General features: G+C 35.9%; 1 protein-coding gene across 1 annotated transcript; it reads left to right on the top strand.

Moving 5' to 3' along the window:
• Positions 1-1,893: 1,893 nt before the first annotated feature.
• On the top strand, positions 1,894-4,150 carry LOC113777709 (cysteine protease XCP1-like). Its single transcript, XM_027322881.1, has 4 exons — positions 1,894-2,393; positions 2,736-2,971; positions 3,061-3,201; positions 3,749-4,150. The coding sequence occupies exons 1-4, from the start codon at positions 1,928-1,930 to the stop codon at positions 3,962-3,964; spliced, it is 1,059 nt and encodes a 352-aa protein (XP_027178682.1). The 5' UTR covers positions 1,894-1,927; the 3' UTR covers positions 3,965-4,150.
• Positions 4,151-20,570: the final 16,420 nt, after the last annotated feature.

The raw sequence follows: 20,570 nt of genomic DNA, 5'->3' as shown, positions 1-20,570 counted from the left end.
AAATTCAAGACCCTGCTTGCACTAAAAAAGAGTGTTCTCTTATGAAGCTTAGGATAGTTTTAACTACTGTTTTGGAATTGACTATTATATTTTCTATGTTTTATTTATGTGATGGATCTCCAAAAGATGAATTTTGTAAAATTTTATGAATAGTTAATAGGCTACATAATATTTAAGCTAATTTTAATTTCTCCTACAAAATGTTTCTATAATTCTGTAAATAAATCAAAGCTCTACTTTCATCATGTATCCATGTATTGTATGACTAACATGGCTCTACAACATAGAGGTTCTGGATTCTAATCAAAACTCTACTTTCATCAGATTAGGAAAAAAAATTAAATCAAGAATTATGGCACGAAGAAATAATAATTTAAACTTGTAGTTCACAAGTACAAAAATAAATGTTTATCTATGTTATGTAATAAAGCATAAGATTGTAGTATCACTAAAATCTATAAACTACTTATAGTTTTGTTTTATAAGATGTTTTGAGTGATACGATCTAAAATACAAAATGTACTTCATTGTTTCGTTTTATTGAATTTTAGGAAAGGCCAATTATTTTGATGCCGACACCATCAGCTTATTAAGATGTAAATAGTAGGTGAATTGTCAACATATACAAAATGTACTTTATAAGAGGCAATCTACTTTCACCTTTCCTCCGACTTTGGCCAAATTTACAAATCAAACCTTGATATTTGGCTAGAGAACACTAGCCTTAAAAGTTTCGGAGCTACTTCAATGGAAAGGTCCCAAATGCATATGGTGCAGCAAAAAATTTTCAATTATTTATTCAGATGTAAGCTTTCTAATGCATTGATGCGCTCTGCCCGCGGAGGGGAGGGGTGGGTGGAACAAAAGAACACAAGTTTTCTAAACCAATGTTGCAAATAACAATTGAGGATTTGCATATAAAGCTGATAAGGAACAATCAAATTGGTTTTGACTCTGTGAAAGTTCGTTTGAATTTTGGCTCCTCATTTAATTAATCCGAGTAAAATTCAAGTCCTCAACTTTCAAACCTTTCGTTAACCTCTAATTAATTGGGCCCGTGAGTATAAATTTTCTATATAAAAAAATCTAAGGGACTAATTGAGTTCACTCTAATAAAACTTTATTTGGTTTTTTTTTTACATATAAACAAGCTGTCAAACCTTAATTCAACCTAGTTCAAGTAATTAAAGCAATTTCAAAATTTAATTGTTCCACTTAATTAGACTCATTTTCAAACCTAATTGTATGATTATTAGTTGTTATAACTATAGTTCAGGAACATTATAATCGTGCGAAATTTTTCAGAAACACACATTTTGAAATGTGCGGTGATGTTTTCCGGGATATACAATGCCTAAACTGGCAAAATGAGGCATTAATATGTCAAAAATATTCACACTTTGTCAATCGTTCCGTAAATTTGGTCCTGCTGCTCATTGGTACATCTCTTTCTAGCAAATTTTCCAAAGGAAAAAGAAATAAAATTAGACTACAACTAAACGAATCAAGTGAGAAAAACAAAGAGGAAGATGCTCCATATTCCATACTATTGGCTTTGGGATTTGGTGTTTGATGTTTCAAGTAGTATAGCAATGCCGTTTTCCAAGTTGATTCATCAATTGATTAGACCCCAGATCTTTGCCATGACGCAGCCAAAACATCTTAGATGATGTCAGATGTTTCAAAATGAGGACATTAGAAATCACCTACCTGTTACGGGTCATATAGACATGCTTTGATTCAAAGCCTTCCAACAGAACCAAGCTTGAAGTTTCAGTATTCTGTAAAACATAGAATACTATGCCAGCTTTACTTGAAAGCAACACATGAAAACCATTCAAACTTGTATAAAGTATGCCCAATTCTCATCTCTCATTCCCATCTTCACAACATCAAAATAATCTTACTTTTAACTCTCAAAGCAACTATGGCTTTCGCCTCATATGCTAAGTTGATAATTCTTTTATTTTCTTTGTCATTCTTAGCTAGTACCACATTTTGTCGCGATTTCTCGATCGTTGGCTATACACCGGATGATTTAACTTGCATTGACAAGCTCATCAATCTATTCGAGTCATGGATCCAAAAACACGGAAAAATCTACGAAAGCATCGAAGAGAAGTTGCACAGGTTCGAGATTTTCAAAGATAATTTGAAGCATATTGATGAGAGGAACAAAGACATTGCCAACTACTGGCTTGGCTTGAATGAGTTTGCTGATTTGAGTCATGAAGAATTTAAAAAGATGTATCTTGGATTGAATGGTGAGTTGGCTACTAAGAGACAATCGCCGGAAGAAGAATTTACGTACGGAAATGTTATGGACATTCCAAAGTCAGTGGACTGGAGAAAGAAAGGAGCTGTCACACCTGTCAAGAACCAAGGATCATGTGGTATGCAACACAATTTAATAATTCATACAGGCTTTTTTCTTTTCTTTTTTTTGGATAAAAATCTATAAATTATATTTCAAAAAAAATTTCCTTATAATACATTGAAATTCACTTTCTTTTTGGTTTGAAAAGCATATTTTCTGCAAATAAATTATGATTAACAAGATTGGAAATTAGCCTCCAAAAATCTCGTAAGACTTAAACTGTCATTAAGAAACGGTCGTAACTCCCAATTCTCAAACACTGCCCACTCTCTAGTAAGATTATCAATGACTGATGGCACTGATTCACAGCGTGATAATAAGCCAATTTTTTGCTTGACATATGTTTGTCAATGTGCAGGAAGTTGTTGGGCATTCTCCACAGTAGCTGCAGTTGAGGGCATAAACCAAATTGTTACTGGAAATTTGACTTCATTATCTGAGCAAGAGCTCATTGACTGTGACACTACATACAATAATGGCTGCAATGGAGGTCTTATGGACTATGCATTTGCCTTCATAGCCTCCAATGGTGGACTTCACAGAGAGGAAGACTACCCTTACCTTATGGAGGAAGGCACTTGTGATGAGAAGAGGGTAAAATGACAGTTGACAACTGAGTATTACCATCTCTGAATCCCTTTGTTTTTCTTATTTTCTCCATTTTTGTACTTGTGATGTCTCAGGATGAATCAGAGCTGGTCCAAATCAGTGGTTACCATGATGTTCCCCAGAACAGTGAGCAGAGTCTTCTTAAAGCACTTGCACACCAGCCCCTAAGCATAGCTATTGAGGCTTCTGGGAGAGATTTCCAGTTCTATAGTGGGGTATGCAACTTGTTGGTTTTCTGCCATTTTCCACTCTTTTGTCTTTTTACCAATAGCCCTTAAAAACAGATCCACATTTTTGACGGTGTCAATAAGGTCTTAACCTAGATGTTGGGCGAAAAAAGAAAAAGAAAACAAAACCATGGTCTAGCCTAAGTGTGAATCATCCGAACTTTTGAGTAACTAACAATCCCATCATTATTAAGTTGGAAAATATGAATGTTGAGTTTCAAAATGGAAAACTATTCTTAATCATTAATTCTTGTCCTAAATTTAGACACTTCCACGAAATGCATAAAATCTCGTGTGATAAAAAATAATAATTGAAAGAGTTTTATACCAATGTATAAAAATTGTCTGCGATGCCATTATAATCCTATTAAGTTATAATCTCCCCATTACATGTCTGATTATCAATTTTTTATGATAAAAATGCATAGAGTTTACTTAGGGCTGATCATTTGGTTCATTGACTACATTAAGTGTGTTAATTATCCTAGTTTTCATTCACTTTAAAGGCTCTAAGATCCATAGCAATTTGGTATAGGGTGTATTTGACGGGCATTGTGGAACTCAAGTTGATCATGGCGTGGCGGCTGTGGGATATGGTTCAACAAAGGGTCTCGATTACATCATTGTGAAGAACTCGTGGGGTTCAAAGTGGGGAGAGAAGGGATACATAAGGATGAAAAGAAACACAGGGAAGCCAGAAGGACTTTGTGGCATCAACAAAATGGCTTCATATCCAACCAAAAATAAATAAATCACTCGATCATTTTCTGGTGCCAATCATCTGATAATCTTCTGGTGGATTTGTTAATTTCAGTCTGGTTGAATTGTAACTGTTGTAACAACGTGTACTTGTTCTGACAACTTGTTTGATCTATCTTGAAATAATCTCTCTTTTTTATTGTCAAACAATGTTTTTGTTGGGTTAATCTCCTATTCAGTATAAAGATCATTAAAAAAACAAAACCGATCTCAAGTATAATATGAAATTTGAATGCAGATTATATTTTATATCCTTAGACCTGTTAGCGTATAAAAAAAAGTGCACACGATGTTGTATTGATTAGTCCATTTTTTCTATGGAAAGATGGTTCAACCCCTCTTCATTACTAGACCATGATTCAAAATCGAAAACCGAAATCAAAATAATCAGTCACCCTGGCCTGGCATACTCGTGGGTGAGGCTAGGCTGCAAATGAATTAAGCCGCTCGCAATTGAATCTGAGCTCGACTCTAATTCGATTAATATCGAGTTCGAGCTGATCAAGTTAAACTTGAACTCGAATTCGAGTTCAAAAATATTAAACTCATTGGCTCGCAAGTCGACTCGATCTCGATTATATATATATATATTTATTTATTTATTTTAATAGTAAAATTACATATATATCCCTAATATTTTATTATTTATTAAAAAAGTATTATTTTATTTATTTTTTAAAAATAAATAATTATTTTTAAAATTTTTTTAAGATCGAGCTTGAGTTCGAACTTGACATTTTGAAGTTGTTGACCTCGAGATCGAGTTCGAATTTCGTAAAATTATGTTGAGACTCGGATCGATTAGGCCGAAACTCGACTCGATTCGACTCGTTTATATCCCTCGATGAGGCTTGAACTGAAGAAAGCCGTGTTGTGTAGATCAATCTATGGCGCTCCCAATGAAAGACCAAAATCTATTTTTTAAGAGTTTTGTGGAAAAATGTAGTATAGCAATTTGATATATGCAAGATAAAAATAATTTAAAAATGTATTCACAAAAAAGGTAAAAATTTTTGCAAAAAATCGCAATCCAAGCAAGGCTGATGTAGACACCAAAATTTTGTCAAAATTTTAACATTTTCTTGAATTTTTTCTATTTAGTAATTTATTTATTTTCTTACATTTTAATGTGCATTGTTCTTATTTTTTGCAAGTTTGTTTGGAAAAAAAAACACACAAACAAAAAAAAAACATAAGCAAAAAAAAAGGAGAGAAGAGAAAATAAAAAAATCATCACAATCATTTTCCCTACCAAACCAACTATTAACCCATTCCACAGTCAATGGCCATGCACCTTTCTTTTCATTAGCTAAGAAATCATCATTTTGGTAAATCCAACACACAAACTCCTCTTTTTCTCTCCCAATACTCACTCTCTCGGCTCTCTCGGGGCTAAAAAACGGAACAGACAAGAAAAAAAAAAGTACTCTAGCTCCCAGACAACTCTCGGCTCTCGGCTCTCTCTCAATAGACCACACACAAAACACTCACTCTTCCTCCCTCTCAATATACATCTCTCGGCCCTTTCTTTGACTCCCACCAGAAAACACACAAGAACAAAGCTCCCCATTTTGGCCTTCCTTAAGCTCTCAACGGACAGAAAAGGCAAGACGAAAGAAACTTTGGGAGCCAGGGAGATACACTCAAGGTGTGGAAATTGTATCAAACATTTTGGTCAAGGAACTACCACCTACATTGAGGTATTTTCTAGTTTTCTTTCTATCATATTACAATCCATGTTCCAATGTCTAATTTCTCTTGCTTTTGCTGTTTTTTTTTTTAATTATTGTTGTGGTTGTATATTAATTTCTCTTGTTTGCAGGTTTTTATTGTTGTTGTTGCATTGCTGAAATTTGGGAAATGGCATGAACAAGATGAAGGAAAAGGAAATGTTTCTCATGCATGCATATTAACCGTTTGAAAAAATGCCAAAATAACAAACGAATTAAAAAGTTTAACATTGTACATGTTTTTCTTGTCAAATAGGTGACCGTTTGCTAGTGTAGGTCTGAAAATGTGTGGTTATTCAAAAAAAATTTGGAGTTTTGAGTGTTAAAAGTTTTGAAGGATTTTTGTTATTTTTCGGACTGTTTTGGTTTAATTTTGTCATATCTGTTGTTACTTTTATTGATTTTAGTTGATAATTAGGTTGTAAAAATCACAAGGAGTGTTGTAGTATAAATTTTATATTTTTTGGTGAAGATTTGGGTGTTTTAAAAAAATAAAAACTGGACTGTATTTTGACATTTTGACCACTTTTGGATCATCTTTTGTAAAAACTAAATCCGGAAATGGAATCTACGCGAAAAATGGAGTGTGGAGGTGTATTTTGAGAAATTTTGGCGATCGGAGAGGTCGCCGGCGCCCAGCGGTCCGGCGGTGGTACCGCCGGCGGCCGCCAGCTGAAGCTTCTTCAGCAGAAGAAGGGAAGGAAACGGCTGGAAGTGGAGGAAGAAGAAAGAAAGAAAAGAGAAGAAAAAAAAGAAAAGAAAGGAAAGAAAAGAAAAGGAAAAGTGGTTTGGGCTAATTTTTTTTTTTTTTTTTAGTGGGCTTGTTTCTTAGTTTCGGTTGGGCTAGAAGGTCAGACCCATGCTTTATTTTTTGTTGGGTTTGAGTGATAGAAGGCCGGCTGGCCTGTGTGTTCTGGCTTGGACTTTCGGCTGGGCTTAGGTAGTGTTCGGCCTAAAGAAATAAAATGATGGCCCAGGGACCTGTTTTCTTAAGAAGATCTGCTAGCGAATTTGCACTTTAGCCCCTGATCTTTGGAGTAGTTTCACTACAGCTCAGAACATTTTAAATTTCTTTCATGTAGGTCCTTAAATTAATTGTACTTTGGTCCCTGAATTTTATTTTTTATTTAATTTTGACCTCTAAACTTTGGAAAAATATAATTGTTGTCCCCAAAAGTTTTTCATTTTTTGCAATTCAGTCCCTGATGGATTTTGACTCTCTTTATTATGATTGTTTCTTTTCTTTAATAGCTAATTATGCTACTTTTGAATATACTTAACTTGTAATTTTTAGATTTTCTTAAATTTCTTTACGTTTGACATATTAGTGTGAATTTAGTACTTTTATTATTATTATTTTTCAATTAAATTGGTGCCATGATTCTTTTGTTCATTGTGAGTATAAATAGGACAATTTGACTTCATTTAGTCACCACTTCAAATGGAAGGTACTCCTATTTTTATTATTTCAATGTCAATTACGTGCTCTTATGTGCTCCTATGTGTTCCTATGTGTTTATATATTTTTATATGCTTTATTTATTGGATTTAAATGTTCATTTAAATTTTCTTATATTATATTTGTTTAGTCAATTTTTATAACTATTCGAGAGGCATTTAAATACCTCAAAAATGTAATAGATAGGATAACTATTTTTTTTATTTTATTTTCCCAGTTTAGATTGTAGTTAGATTCCTCGATGTAATAGATAGGTTGCATGTTTATGTGGCTTATGTGTTATGTGTTTTATCCGCTTTTCTTAGGATTTTGGCATCTAGATATTATGTTTACGTGTTACGTGTTATGTGCTACGTGCTCTTATGTGTTTATTTGTTTTAATTTATGCTTTATTTGTTTCACTATGAATTATTAATGCTTGACGTCACCACACTAGTCCAACGCTAGTTGTGGTTTCTCCCTCCGCTTACTTGCTAGTCCAACGCTAGCAAGAATTTTTAGAAATGGACTAGTCCAACGCTAGACCTTTTAGATCGTCTTGCGCTAGATTCATCTTTGTGTGCTATTCACTACATTTTCATGCATATTTTTATTTTTAGGATCTTTTCTCATTTGCATGATATTCCCTATTATATTATCCCCTACCCTCTATAGGTGCTAATCATGTCATTTAGAATTGCATCTCATTTAAGCTAGTTCATTTGCTTGTTCATGTTAGGATAATTATTTTTCAAACATGGAAAATGAGTGATTATAAATTTTTAGTTTAAATACCCTATTAATCCATGTATAAGAAAATTATGTCACAAGTTTTTGCCTCCCGTACCCTTTATGTTGTATTCCCTTTTTCTTTGATCACTTATATATATGTATATATTTTATTTTATTTTATTTTATTTTAATTTCATCATTCGCATACTCGTGATACTTTCAAGGAATCATTTTGGCCTTCGCAATTAATGCGATTGGTTCGATTAAACCCTTGAATGGATATTTTGTCCCTTTCGATATTTTATAAATTTAGATTTGCATCCACATAGGAAACATCCAAATAAGATAAAATTAAGGGTTAGATTAGGAAAATTTTGACTAAACCTCGCAACTAGCTTAGACTAGGTTGAAAGGGTGCCTAAGGTTTGAGTTAATCGAACCTTTGCCTTCCCTTTCTTCAACCATGACTCTCGAACCCATTTTCTCTTGTTTTTCAAAGATCTGGAGTTGTCAAAAAGGGTTTTTTGTTATTTTATTTCTCTCAACAAAAATATATATTTTTGGGGTGACTTGGTATATCCAAACTCAATACCAAGTGGCGACTCCTTTTTTTCTTAAAAACCCCTTTTAGACCAAATTTTTGGACCCAAATTGTCGCATTTTTTTAAAGTCCCATCTTTGGTCCTTTTTTCACTTATTTTTTAGTAAAATTACATCTTTTATAAACCACCTTTATTCTATTTCGCCATCGCGAAAAAATGGGGCGCGACAGCTGAGGGGGCACAAATAATTAAATATATATAACAATATTCTAGCAAATAAAGCATAATAAAATCAAAATATTCTTTGTTTCTCTTAAGAGTTCCTAATGAGAATATTCTATTTTTCTAGGAGTTCCTGATGAGATTTTTGTATTGTTTTTTCCCCCATTTAGTTATTATTAAATTCAAGTCTGGTTGTCAAGATCAAGAAGTTTTTTAGATCTCAATTCTATTTCTAACTAGCTCTAGGATGGATTTTTTTTTTTTGAAATTTGGGTTTTTCTCGACAAATCTTATTTTCATTATTAGAGTTTAAAACCATTGATTAGTATATCTAACTATTATAACATGCACAGAAAGATGCTGAGCAATTTTTCTTATTAGAAAATAATTTTAAAATTTCTTGTTTTTTATTTGTTCATAGTTTTTTAGATCTATTGTACTTGTTATAGTGCATATTTTACCTGGAATTAGGACAGTGACATAAATCAAATCATGCTGAATGGTTTCTAGCAATTTATTACTGAAATTTACTTTTTATCAAAAAGAAATCAAAATCAAACTTCAACCAATAGGTAACTAGCAATTCTATGTATCAACCAATAAAAATAGTCATGATTCACTTATAATCAAATCCATGTGACGAACTACTAAATTAGCTAACAGCTAATTTATTAGGGTAAACTACAAAAAAGTCCCATGTGATAAATTTAATATACAAAAAAGTCCCCCATGGTTTCAAAATATACAACACGAAACTCCATACTTTGAACTAAATTGTAAAGGTGACGGAATCCGTTAAACTTAACAGAAATGACTTATTGGAACCTAAAAAAAAAATTTTATACCTAATTTTTAACAAATATATCTGTTTTACCCCTTAACCCTCAATTCTTTCTATCTAGAAAATAAAACAAATGATTTTTTTGAACTGTCCTTTGCTTAATTATATTAGGGCATTTTGGTCATTTCGTCCATTTCCGTTAAGTTTATCGGATTCCGTCACCTTTACAATTTAGTTCAAAGTACGGGGTGTCGTGTTGTATATTTTGAAATCACAGGGGGCTTTTCTATATATTAGGTTACCACAGGAGTTTTTTTGTTTTTTTACCCAATTTATTAATATAACTGGGTGTGTTTATTTTTGTCATGTATTATTACAAAGTGGCAATTTATATAATAAATTTAGGAAAATATTATTTGCACTCCATATTTTGTTATTTATACTCTCACCATTTGTTATATAATATAGTCTAATTAATGAGAAATATATAATAAAAATGATAGTGGGAGTCTAAATAACAAAAAAGAGAGTGTAAAAAACATTTCCCTAAGTCTAAAGCACGCACTTAGAACAAAATAATTGTCTAAATAATTGATAAGATACAAATTATAGTAGAAAAAAATTCTAAACACAAAAGGAAGCCATGTCTCTTGATTTCTTTTTTTTTTTTCCCCACTATTCCTCCTCTTTCCTTTGTATTTTTTTGAGTCCAACTCAATTAAGCATAGATAGAATCTTGAATGTCTTTTTGGGTTGCCTTTTGTTTCCTTTTTTTGTAGTGTTTCCATAGTTGAGACTTTAAATTTTAATGTTATACTAAGGGTTATTATTAGCTTAACCTATAATGTTATTTTTTTAATTACTTTACCTTCAAAGTTAAGTCAACTCAACATGTTGAAATTTTGACATAAATACCCTTCTCTCTCATAGCACAAGTATAGAGTTATTATGACTTTACCCCCATAAACTGCAGTTTTAATATCAATTTACCCCTAAACATTATCTTAGGTATTTTAAAGCGTTATTAAGCCGATTCAGTGTGTTAATGATTTTTCAACGAAAACACCGTCCCTTTAGATATACTTAAAAATTAAAAATTTGGAATTGTTATTTTTTTTCACTATAATAGTACCTTGAAAATAAAAGTAAAAGGGCTTTTCTTTTCTTTTCTTTTAACTCAATTAATACCAACCAAAAAAAAAAAGAAGAAGAAAGAGATCGAAGAGGGAGATATAAAATTCAATTTTGGAAACTGAGAAAATAAGGAATAATCCAATATTATCATTACTTTATATTCGTCAGAGTTGGAATTAGGTAATTGGTGGAGGAGCAAAGATTGATATTAAAATAATGAGAAAATTGGATTCTTTTTTTTTATCCTCTCTTTTTTTTCTGGAAAGTTGATTTCTTTTCCTTTTTCTCTCTCTTGTTTTAGTATTTATAAGAGCGTAAAAAAAGGGGAGATGAAAATTTTTGATCTACTTCTTTTTTGTTAGCATCAAAAAGGGAGAAAAAAGATGACTAAAACCATTCCACATTTTCTTTAAAGGGAAAATTGTTCAAAATGTCCCTCACATTTTGCAAAATAACTTTTTTCATCCCCCACTTTTAAAGGTGTAATTTTACATCCCTTACAAATTCACATTGATCAAACTTGGTCCCTACCTAAGTTTCCAACTAGTTTTTGATCGGAATTCATCACACGCCTTGCACATGATCATTTTTAAGGGCAAAATTGTCAAATTAAATTTTACATAAGTCAATTCATAGTCTCTCACATTTCACAAAATGAATTTTTTCATCCCTCACATTTCACAAAATGAATTTTTTTCATTCTTCACATTTTTTAAAATGGATTTTTTTATCCCTCATTGATCATGTATGTGAATAATTTTTTTTAAATCCACGTAGATATCTATTGAATTTTACCTGAGTAGTACGAATAGCATATAATATATCTCTATTTGACTTCACTCGACGAATCAAATAGAGATATATTATATGCTATTCAGATGAAATCAAATAGATACATATATAGGAATTTAAAAGAAATTGATAGTTTTTCACTCATATTCATTTCCTTTTACTCAAAAATTGAAAACAAAGAAGACATTTAATCCTAAATATTGTCGCATGTTTATATCGAATTAAATTTGGACAGAAAAAATAAATAAAAGAAAACTATGACAAAAAGAAGTAAATGATTGGCACTTTCAAATTTTAAGACAATCACAAGATAAGTGATTCAATTGTTATTCTTAAAAGTGGTGAGTAGAAATTTCAGATTTAAATTGCAATTTATTAGCAAACTTATAGAATTCGATTTAGAACCTATTAATTAGATGGTCTTATTATACAACTCAATAAATAAATTATTACCAAAAGAGAAAAGCCATAAATGTTGAATAGGTACACATGGTGAAATTATATAGATATATACATGGGTTTAAAATAAAATTATTAGTTTTAAACCCCAGTATATATTTATTGAATAACATGTGCACAACTACGAATAGCCTGTTTAGATGAAATCAAATTGAAATATATTACATACTATTTATATTGTTTAGATGAAATCAAATATATATATATATATATATATGGGTTTAAAGAAAAAAAAACTAATTGTGCACATGATCAATGAGGGATGAAAAAATTCATTTTGTGAAATGTGAGGGTCGAAACAATTCATTTTGTAAAATATTAGGGACAAAAAAATTTATTTTGTGAAATGTGAGAGATTATGAATTGAATTATGTAAAATTTGATTTGACAATTTTACGCTTAAAAATAATCACGTGCGAGGCACGTGATGAATTCCGATAAAAAACTAATCGAAAACCTAGGTAGGGACCAAATTTGATCAATATAAATTTGTAAGGGACGTAAAATTACACTTTCAAAAGTGAGAGACGAAAAAAGTCATTTTACAAAATATAAGGAACGTTTTAAACGATTTTCTCTTCTTTAAATATACAAGGAATATACTTTAGTTTAAAGTCTTTGTTAAAATCTTGATCGAGATGAGTTGAAGAAATCTTGATCTAGTGACTGAAATTGAGGTCCAAGATTCTAATCCCTTTCTCCCTTCTAGCTTCTCAAATCTCAAACCCCCTCTAGTGCTTCAATGGCGGAGCCCCTCTGGTTGAGGGGAATTCTAATCCCCATCTGGTTATCTGGAAATCCTACTTTTTGAATTTTTAGCAAGCTTTCTTCAATGGGGGCCTTTCAGCCATTGACTGGAGGCTATCCGGCAAATCTGCCTTCACCAGAAAAAACCTCTTCAGAAGTGTTTTCAGATTCTACTCCTCCACTTGTTACCCTTAAATAGGTTGCTTCACTTAGAGGAGAATCAGCGAACTCTCTTTTCCAAGGAGGATATTTAGAAATTGTCTGCTCCTTTAAAATTTGTCCCTAGTTCGTAAGTTCATGGATCGTAGACCAAAGACTGATGATGTTCCAAAACTTCTTCAAGCTCCTGATTTGAAGAATGCCTTTACAATCGGTCATTCATTGTCATGATGCTAGGGTTTGTGGAAAGTTGGGAACAACTCTCCAATGAGGGGTGTTTCGCTGGAGTCCCAAGATTTCATGCTGCTCTTGAATCCTTTTTGTTGGTTTTTTGGAGCATACACTAAGAAACAACATCTTAGTGTTGCAAAAAAAAAAAAAAAAAAAAACTTATAAGAAACTTGTATTGAAAGTGAAAAATGAGCTTATGTTCTACATTCATCAACTCAGTATTTATAGTGATTACATGAAACAAACTAGCAAAATATCCCACTAATAATTATCCTAAAAATCTCAACAAAATATAATCTTTTTCTACTAGCAAATCTTAGCTAATATATTTGTTAACAAACCAACATGATCTTTGGTTAACAAATATCCTTATTTTTCTAATAACTAAATTATTTCGATATCAAACATAATCTATGTGACAGCCCCACCTTCCCCTAAGGCGAACCAAAGGGGTTGGCGGATTGCCTGCCCAACTCTCGCCAGGACTAACGGTGCAGTTTAGAGCGATCTATTGTGTTCCGGAACTTATAACGCGCGTAAACAAGTCAAAAGGGCAAAATAACCCAAAAAAAAAAATGAAATCCGGAGTCGGCCCTGAATAGTAACCGACCCGTCAGAACCCAATCAAACATCAAAATACATATACAACATAACATTTAGCATTTACAAGCCAAAATGGCATACAAAAGTGATACAAGAGCTACTACATGTAAGGTTTGCTAAAATCAAAAGTGAAACGGCCCTAAAGGTACATTTAGGGTTTCGATTCATATACAATACAAAAGAGATATTCATCTAGTTCTTTCAGCAACCATCTATCAAGATTCATTCCATAAAAAGAGTCATATTCCTGTAAGGAAAACAAAAGGAACGATGTGAGCTAATTGCCCAGTGAGATACTATCACTTAAGCATAAAGATTTTCATTTCAATTCACCAAAAGTAAACAAAGGCACACATTAATGGTGGTGATAAAAGGATACGGATGGCTCTCAAGAGCCCTTTTCCCTCGTTTGCATTTCTTGATCGGACGTCATTGACTCTCCGTCAATGTTCAAAAATAACCAACCGTAGACTCCACTTTACTTCCATTCCTTCCACCTAACATTCTCCTACCGGGCCCGAAATCCAAACACTTGCATTGTGGTATTACTCGAGTAAACCGGAATCGAGAGTCTCTCATACTACAAGATTCCATATAACACTTCCCCAAAGCACATTAATTGGCACGACCAAACCCTCTCCGGCTCGATTCAATCAACGACCCATGGAGTTGAGCTCAAGGATAACAATTGTAGTCGTTGGATGCTCGTCCAAACGACACCAAACCATATACTTTCATTTCATGTAGTATTTCATATAACATTCCAATAACATGATAAACAATAAGTGAGAGTGATAAAGTACACTTTCACTTCAAGCAATTAACATTCAAAGTACCAAGTTCAAGTATCATAGCCATATATTAACACACAAGTGAGTAGTACACTCACCAAGCTTGCAAATGGTGTTTCATGCACTTCCGTCAAAAGAACGTCGTGAACCCCCGTCACGCCCTAAAACATGCAAACAAGTACAATGAGACTCGATAACGAGTCATAAACCAATGCCAAATACGACCCCAATAAGGTTCCATAAGCATGTACAAGCATTACAGGAAACCAGAAAATCCAAAAATGGAAATAAGCTTTAACCCAAGAAAACAGTTTTTGACGTCATTTTACGGTTTTGGTGCCAATGGCACTATAATTATCGGATGAAGGTGCAAGACCCACTGTTTCGAAGCTAAAGGACAGGGCTACAATATTGTAGAAGGTCACTCAGTCCAATTCCTATAGCAACCAGGTCACAAATACCATAGACTACACCAGAATCGCAAAAACAGGTTTACAAAATGCATCCTGGCGTAAACATCATAAATCAAGCTACCGAAATCCAAATACAGTAATTCTAAAGCCATTCGAAAGCTTAGAAACAGGGTTACATTTCATCAGAAGACCACAACAACCAATTCTGAAGCATTCCTAACCAAAATAGCCAATTACAGAAGCAATTCTCCAATTTGGGTAAAACCAGGACAGCAAGGGTAATTTTGACTTTTCTCATGCTACGCTACTCCGATTGAGCTGAAAGTTTGCAGGCACCTCTAAAATGTCATTCCCTACAACTTTCATGTTTTAAGCTAAGGCCAATTCGGCCTCTAACTAGGAGCTACAAAATCGGGCAGAATGTTCTTCACAAAAACCCTAACTTGTCAATTTTTCTTCCAAACAGAAATTGGTTGCAATTAATCACTTTTTCCACCTCTTAGAGTCATTACATACCATTTTCAATCATCATAGATAGCCACACAATCATGTTCATATTAAAACAGAAAAATCACCAATAAATAGAAAACTTCACTAATTCAACCACAAATCAAGATGTAATCCATAATATTGCACCTTATACTACCACTAATCACAAATTAAGCATCATTAGAGGAAGGAAAGTGGTTCTTCACAACTTACCTTAGAAACAAGAGAGAGGGAACAATAGATCCTCTTAGCTTTCCAAATAACCCCACAAATCAACTCACTATCACTAATTGAAGAGATTTTATGGAGAAATTTCAAGTTTCAATGGTTGGTTGGATGGATTTGAGCTAAATGGAAGCAAAACTTGAAGAGTTTCTTTCTTTCTTTTTGAGAGAGAAAGCCGGCCACAAGAGAAGAGAAAATGGAGAAATTTTGGTAGTTTTTGATTTATTTAGTCACTTGGTAAGACCATGAATAGTGGTCTTAAGGTAAACCCACTCAAATGGTGACACTTGTCACCTTTTATTAAATGTTTACCTAACTTGTCTCTCTTATACCAATCCACTTAGCATTCTCTAATTATCTCTTCACACCCGGTAAATTACTTCCAATATCCAAAATTTAATCTAGTTGGTCGAATTTTTTCGAAGTTTTCGCACTAGTGGGTCCCACGTCCGGTACACGCTCTTAATTTCTCAAAACCTATTTGATACTAGAAAAATCATCTAAAAATTATATCTGCTCCTTTAAAATATCTAGAATTTTTCCTACTCACGAAAATGCAGAAAACAAGCCATGAAAGATAATAAAACCTGAAAAATGGGAAAAATTACAGGTTCTCACACTCTCTTCCCCTTAAAAGAATTTCGCCCTCGAAATTTCTTACCTTAACTCACGAAAAGTTCAGGGTACTTCTTTCGCATTTCTTCTTCCACTTCCCAGGTAGCTTCCTCTACCCCATGATTTCTCCACAGTATCTTAACCAACGGAATCTGCTTATTTCTCAGCTCCTTGACTTTCCGGTCAAGCACTTGGACAGGTTTTTCTTCGTAAGCAAGGGACTCGTCTACGTCGATCTCTTCTGGTTGCAAGATATGGGATGGGTCGGGATAGTATTTCTTGAGCATTGAGACGTGAAAAACGTCGTGAATTCGAGAGAGACTGGACGGCAGCTCTAATCGATACGCTACCGCTCCTACCCTCTGGAGGATCTTGTAGGGTCCAACGAACCTCGGTTGTAATTTCTTTCCTTTTCCCGTCGTGACGCTCTGTAACGGTGTAACCTTGAGAAAAACACGGTCTCCAACTTCGAACTTCAAGTCTTTCCTTCGATTGTCCGCATAGCTCTTTTGTCGGCTTTGAGCTGTTTGGAGTTGTTGTCGTATCAACTTGACCTTTTCTCGCGCCTCCTCCATCCATGGAATAGTTGTTGGATCTAGTGCCTTTTTCTCGCCAACTTCGTTCCAGTAGATCGGTGACCGGCATTTTCGTCCATATAGTGCCTCGTATGGGGCCATTTGAATCGACGAATGGTAGCTGTTGTTGTACGCAAACTCTACTAAGGTCATGTGTTGACCTCAGTTGCCTCCAAAATCCAGAATGCAAGTCCGTAGCATGTCCTCGAGAGTTTGGATTGTTCGCTCCGATTGTCCATCCGTCTGAGGGTGATAGGTGGTGCTTAAATTGAGTTTAGTCCCTAAAGTCTCCTGGAACTTCTGCCAAAACCGAGATATGAAACGTGGGTCTCGATCGGAGACGATGCTCACCGGAACACCGTGCAGCTTTACAATCTCGTCCATGTACAGTTGGGCCAACTTGTCCATGGAATATACTTCATATTCACTGGCAGGAAGTGGGCCGATTTGGTTAACCGGTCGACGATTACCCAAACGGCATCGTGCCCTCTTTGCGTCCGCGGCAAACCTGAGACGAAGTCCATGGTGATGTTTTCCCACTTCCATTCAGGTATCTCAAGGGGTTGTAACAAGCCCGATGGTTTTTGATGCTCTGCTTTCACCTGTTGGCAAACGAGACATTTTTGCACGTATAGCGCATTTCCTTCTTCATATTGTCCCACCAATATGTTCCTTTCAGGTCTTGATACATCTTGCTACTACCCGGATGGATTGTATACTTGGACCGATGGGCTTCCTCTAGAATCTCCGTTTTCAATGATTCATCTTTCGGCACCACTATTCAGTTTCGGTATTTTAAAATACCCTCAGGACCAAAATTGAAATCAGTTGCTTCTCTTTTTTCCACTTTCTCTCCCCATTTCTGCACCAGTGAATCTTCCTTTTGAGCTTCTTTAATCATTTCCAAAAGGGTGGAAGTCACTTTAATATTGTCAAAAATCACCTTATGGCTCCCCAGGCTGGGTTTCCACTCACAAACCGACTCAAGCAAATTCCACTCTTTAATCATTAAGCTTGCGACCTAAGCTTTGCGACTTAGGGCATCGGCCACTACGTTTGCATTTCCTGGATGGTAGTTGATGGTACAGTCATAATCCTCCAGAAATTCCATCCACCGTCGCTGCCTCGTGTTTAATTCCTTCTGTGAGAAGAGATACCTCAGGCTTTTGTGATCGGAGTAAATCTCAAAGGTTACCCCATATAGATAATGTCTCCACTTTTTAAGAGCGAAAACAACGGCAGCTAGTTCCAGATCATGGGTTGGGTAATTCTGCTCGTGGGGTTCTAATTTCCTCGAGGCAAAAGATATCACATTTCGATTTTGCATTAATACACAACCCAGGCCTTCTCGTGACGCGTCAGTGTACACAGCAAACCCGTCGCCTCCGTTAGGTAAGACTAGAACTGGAACCATGGTCAATCGTTTCTTTAACTCTTGAAAACTTGTCTCACTTCGGGCATTCCAACTGAATCGACCATGCTTCTTCGTCAAATCAGTTAGAGGACCGGCCAGTTTGGAAAAGTTCTTGATGAAACGCCGATAATATCCAGCCAGTCCTAGAAAGCTGCGGACCTCTGTGGGATTTTCTGGCCTCTTCCAATTGGTCACAGCCTCTACTTTTGCCAGATCGACCGAAATACCCTCTTGCGAAATTACGTGCCCTAGAAAAGCGATTTTCTCCAGCCAAAAGTCGCACTTGCTGAACTTGGCATACAATTGATGGTCTCTCAGGGTTTGTAAGACAATCTTCAAGTGCTGCTCATGCTCTTCACGGGTCTTGGAATAGACCAGGATGTCATCGATGAACACCACTACAAATCGATCCAGGTAGGGCTTAAACACCTTATGCATTAGGTCCATGAAGGCGACAGGAGCATTGGTCAGCCCAAAGGGCATCACTGCGAACTCGAAATGCCCATATCTCGAGTTGAAAGCGGTTTTCGGAATATCCTCCTTCCTGATTAATAACTGGTAGTACCCTTGGCGGAGGTCCAGTTTCGAGAAAATCACCGCTCCCTGCAACTGGTCAAATAGCTCATCGATGTGGGGCAGTGGATACTTATTTTTAATTGTAATATTATTCAGGCCCCGATAATCGATACACATCCTCAACCCACCATCCTTTTTCTTCACAAACAGTACAGGAGCTCCCCAAGCAGACCTACTCTCATGAATGAATCCCCGCTCCAGAAGGTCCTGTAATTGTAACTTCAGCTCCTTGAGCTCGGCAGGAGCCATTCGGTATGGTATTTTTGAGATAGGTGAGAATCCCGGTAGCAGGTCTATTTTGAATTCAATTTCTCTTTCCGGAGGTAAGGCTACTAATTCATCAGGAAACACGTCCGGAAATTCCTTCACTATGGCCACATCTTCTACCTTCACTTTATCTGTAGGGGTGTTGATCAAAAAGGCTAAAAATCCTTGCGCCCCTCGACTTAGCAATTTCCTAACTCGAATGCCCGAAATCAAAGCAGATGAGGCTAACCTCCCCCTTATGTCCAACCTTATGGTTGCCTCGCCAGGGATGCAGAATTCTATCACTTTTGTTTTACAGTCCAGTTCGGCATTGTACTTGGCGAGCCAATCCATACCCAAAATCACGTCATACCCCTTAATGACCAAACTTATCAAGTCTCCTAACAATCTTTTCTTTCCTACCCACACTTCACAATCCCTATAAACCATACTAGTAACCAATCGTTGATTCCCCGTGGGTGTACTAACTTCTAGGTCGTATGGTAAACTAGCAGGTTTTATATCGATGCCACACATGAAATCAGGGTTAACAAAAGAATGAGTGGCACCAGGATCAATTAAAACTTTGACAAAACGGTGAAAAATAGGGATCGTACCTTCTATGACCTCTGAGGAATCCGGGACCTGTCGAGATTCTATTGAATATACCCGAGCTGGCACTTTAGGTTTCGCTTCATTCCCCTTATTCAGTCCCGTATTGGTCTTGGACGTGGTTTGAGCTCCCCTTTCGTCTTGCGTTAAGAGTGGGCAAGTAGCAAGCTGGTGGTCTATGTTTCCGCAACGCAGACATTTGCCTCCCTTCTTCCAGCAATTGTGTTCAGAATGATTCGGCTTTCCGCAGTACCCGCAAGGCCCGCGGGACGCCGAACCGGAACCCTTTTGAAAGTTTTCACCTTGGCCTCTCCCGGCTGGGCCGCCCCTAGACTGAGCCCCTCTGCCGGAACCTGACTGTCGTCCACCTCCAGCTCCACGTCCAAACTTGGAGGAAGTACCTTTGTCCCCTTGTCCGGGGCTGCTTCCAGGAAAGTCCCGCTTTTTCGCCTGGAAGTTCCGAACTTGCAATCGAGCACTCTCTACCCTTTGAGCCTTTTCTACGACCTCGCTAAAAGCATTGATTTGAGCCACTGCGAGGTCCTTCTGGATTTCGACGTTCAGGCCCTGGATGAAACGCTTGATCCGCCGCTACTCAGTCATGATCAATTCAGGCGCAAATTTGGACAGACGGGTGAATTGACTCTCGTATTCCGCCACCGATTGAGCCCCTTGGCGGAGTCGAATAAACTCATCTTCCTTCTTCTCCTAAACTAGAGGAGGGAAGAATTTCGAGTTGAATTCCCTGATGAAATTCACCCAAGTCCTGAGCGTTTGTTCCCGTTCCCATTTTTGTCGTATCACGTTCTACCAGGAACGGGCCGCCCCTTCTAACTGGAAAACGGTAAAAGTCACCTGCCGTTCATCGGTGTAGTGCAAGGCCGCAAAAATATCGACCATCTTCTTGAGCCATCTCTCGGCAACATTCGGATCTGGTCCCCCAATGAACTTGGGCGAGCAAACTTTTGAAATCGTTCGAGAACTCGGTCTTCGCTCTCGACATGGTTGCCAGGGTTAGGGTTTGGGTTCTGGCCTTGTTGCTGCACCACTTGTGCCAGCAGGTTGGTCATTT

The sequence above is a fragment of the Coffea eugenioides genome, chromosome 7 (assembly GCF_003713205.1).
Source record: "Coffea eugenioides isolate CCC68of chromosome 7, Ceug_1.0, whole genome shotgun sequence".
NCBI lineage: Eukaryota > Viridiplantae > Streptophyta > Magnoliopsida > Gentianales > Rubiaceae > Coffea > Coffea eugenioides.
The sequence above is the reverse complement of the archived record's forward strand: the minus strand, read 5'-3'. Positions and strand labels throughout refer to the sequence as shown.

Coding starts and splice junctions, on each gene's coding strand:
- LOC113777709 (XM_027322881.1), top strand. CDS start 1,928: ATGGCTTTCGCCTCATATGCTAAGTTGATAATTCTTTTATTTTCTTTG. Junction 2,972..3,060: donor GCACTTGTGATGAGAAGAGG/GTAAAATGACAG, acceptor GTGATGTCTCAG/GATGAATCAGAGCTGGTCCA. Junction 3,202..3,748: donor ATTTCCAGTTCTATAGTGGG/GTATGCAACTTG, acceptor AATTTGGTATAG/GGTGTATTTGACGGGCATTG.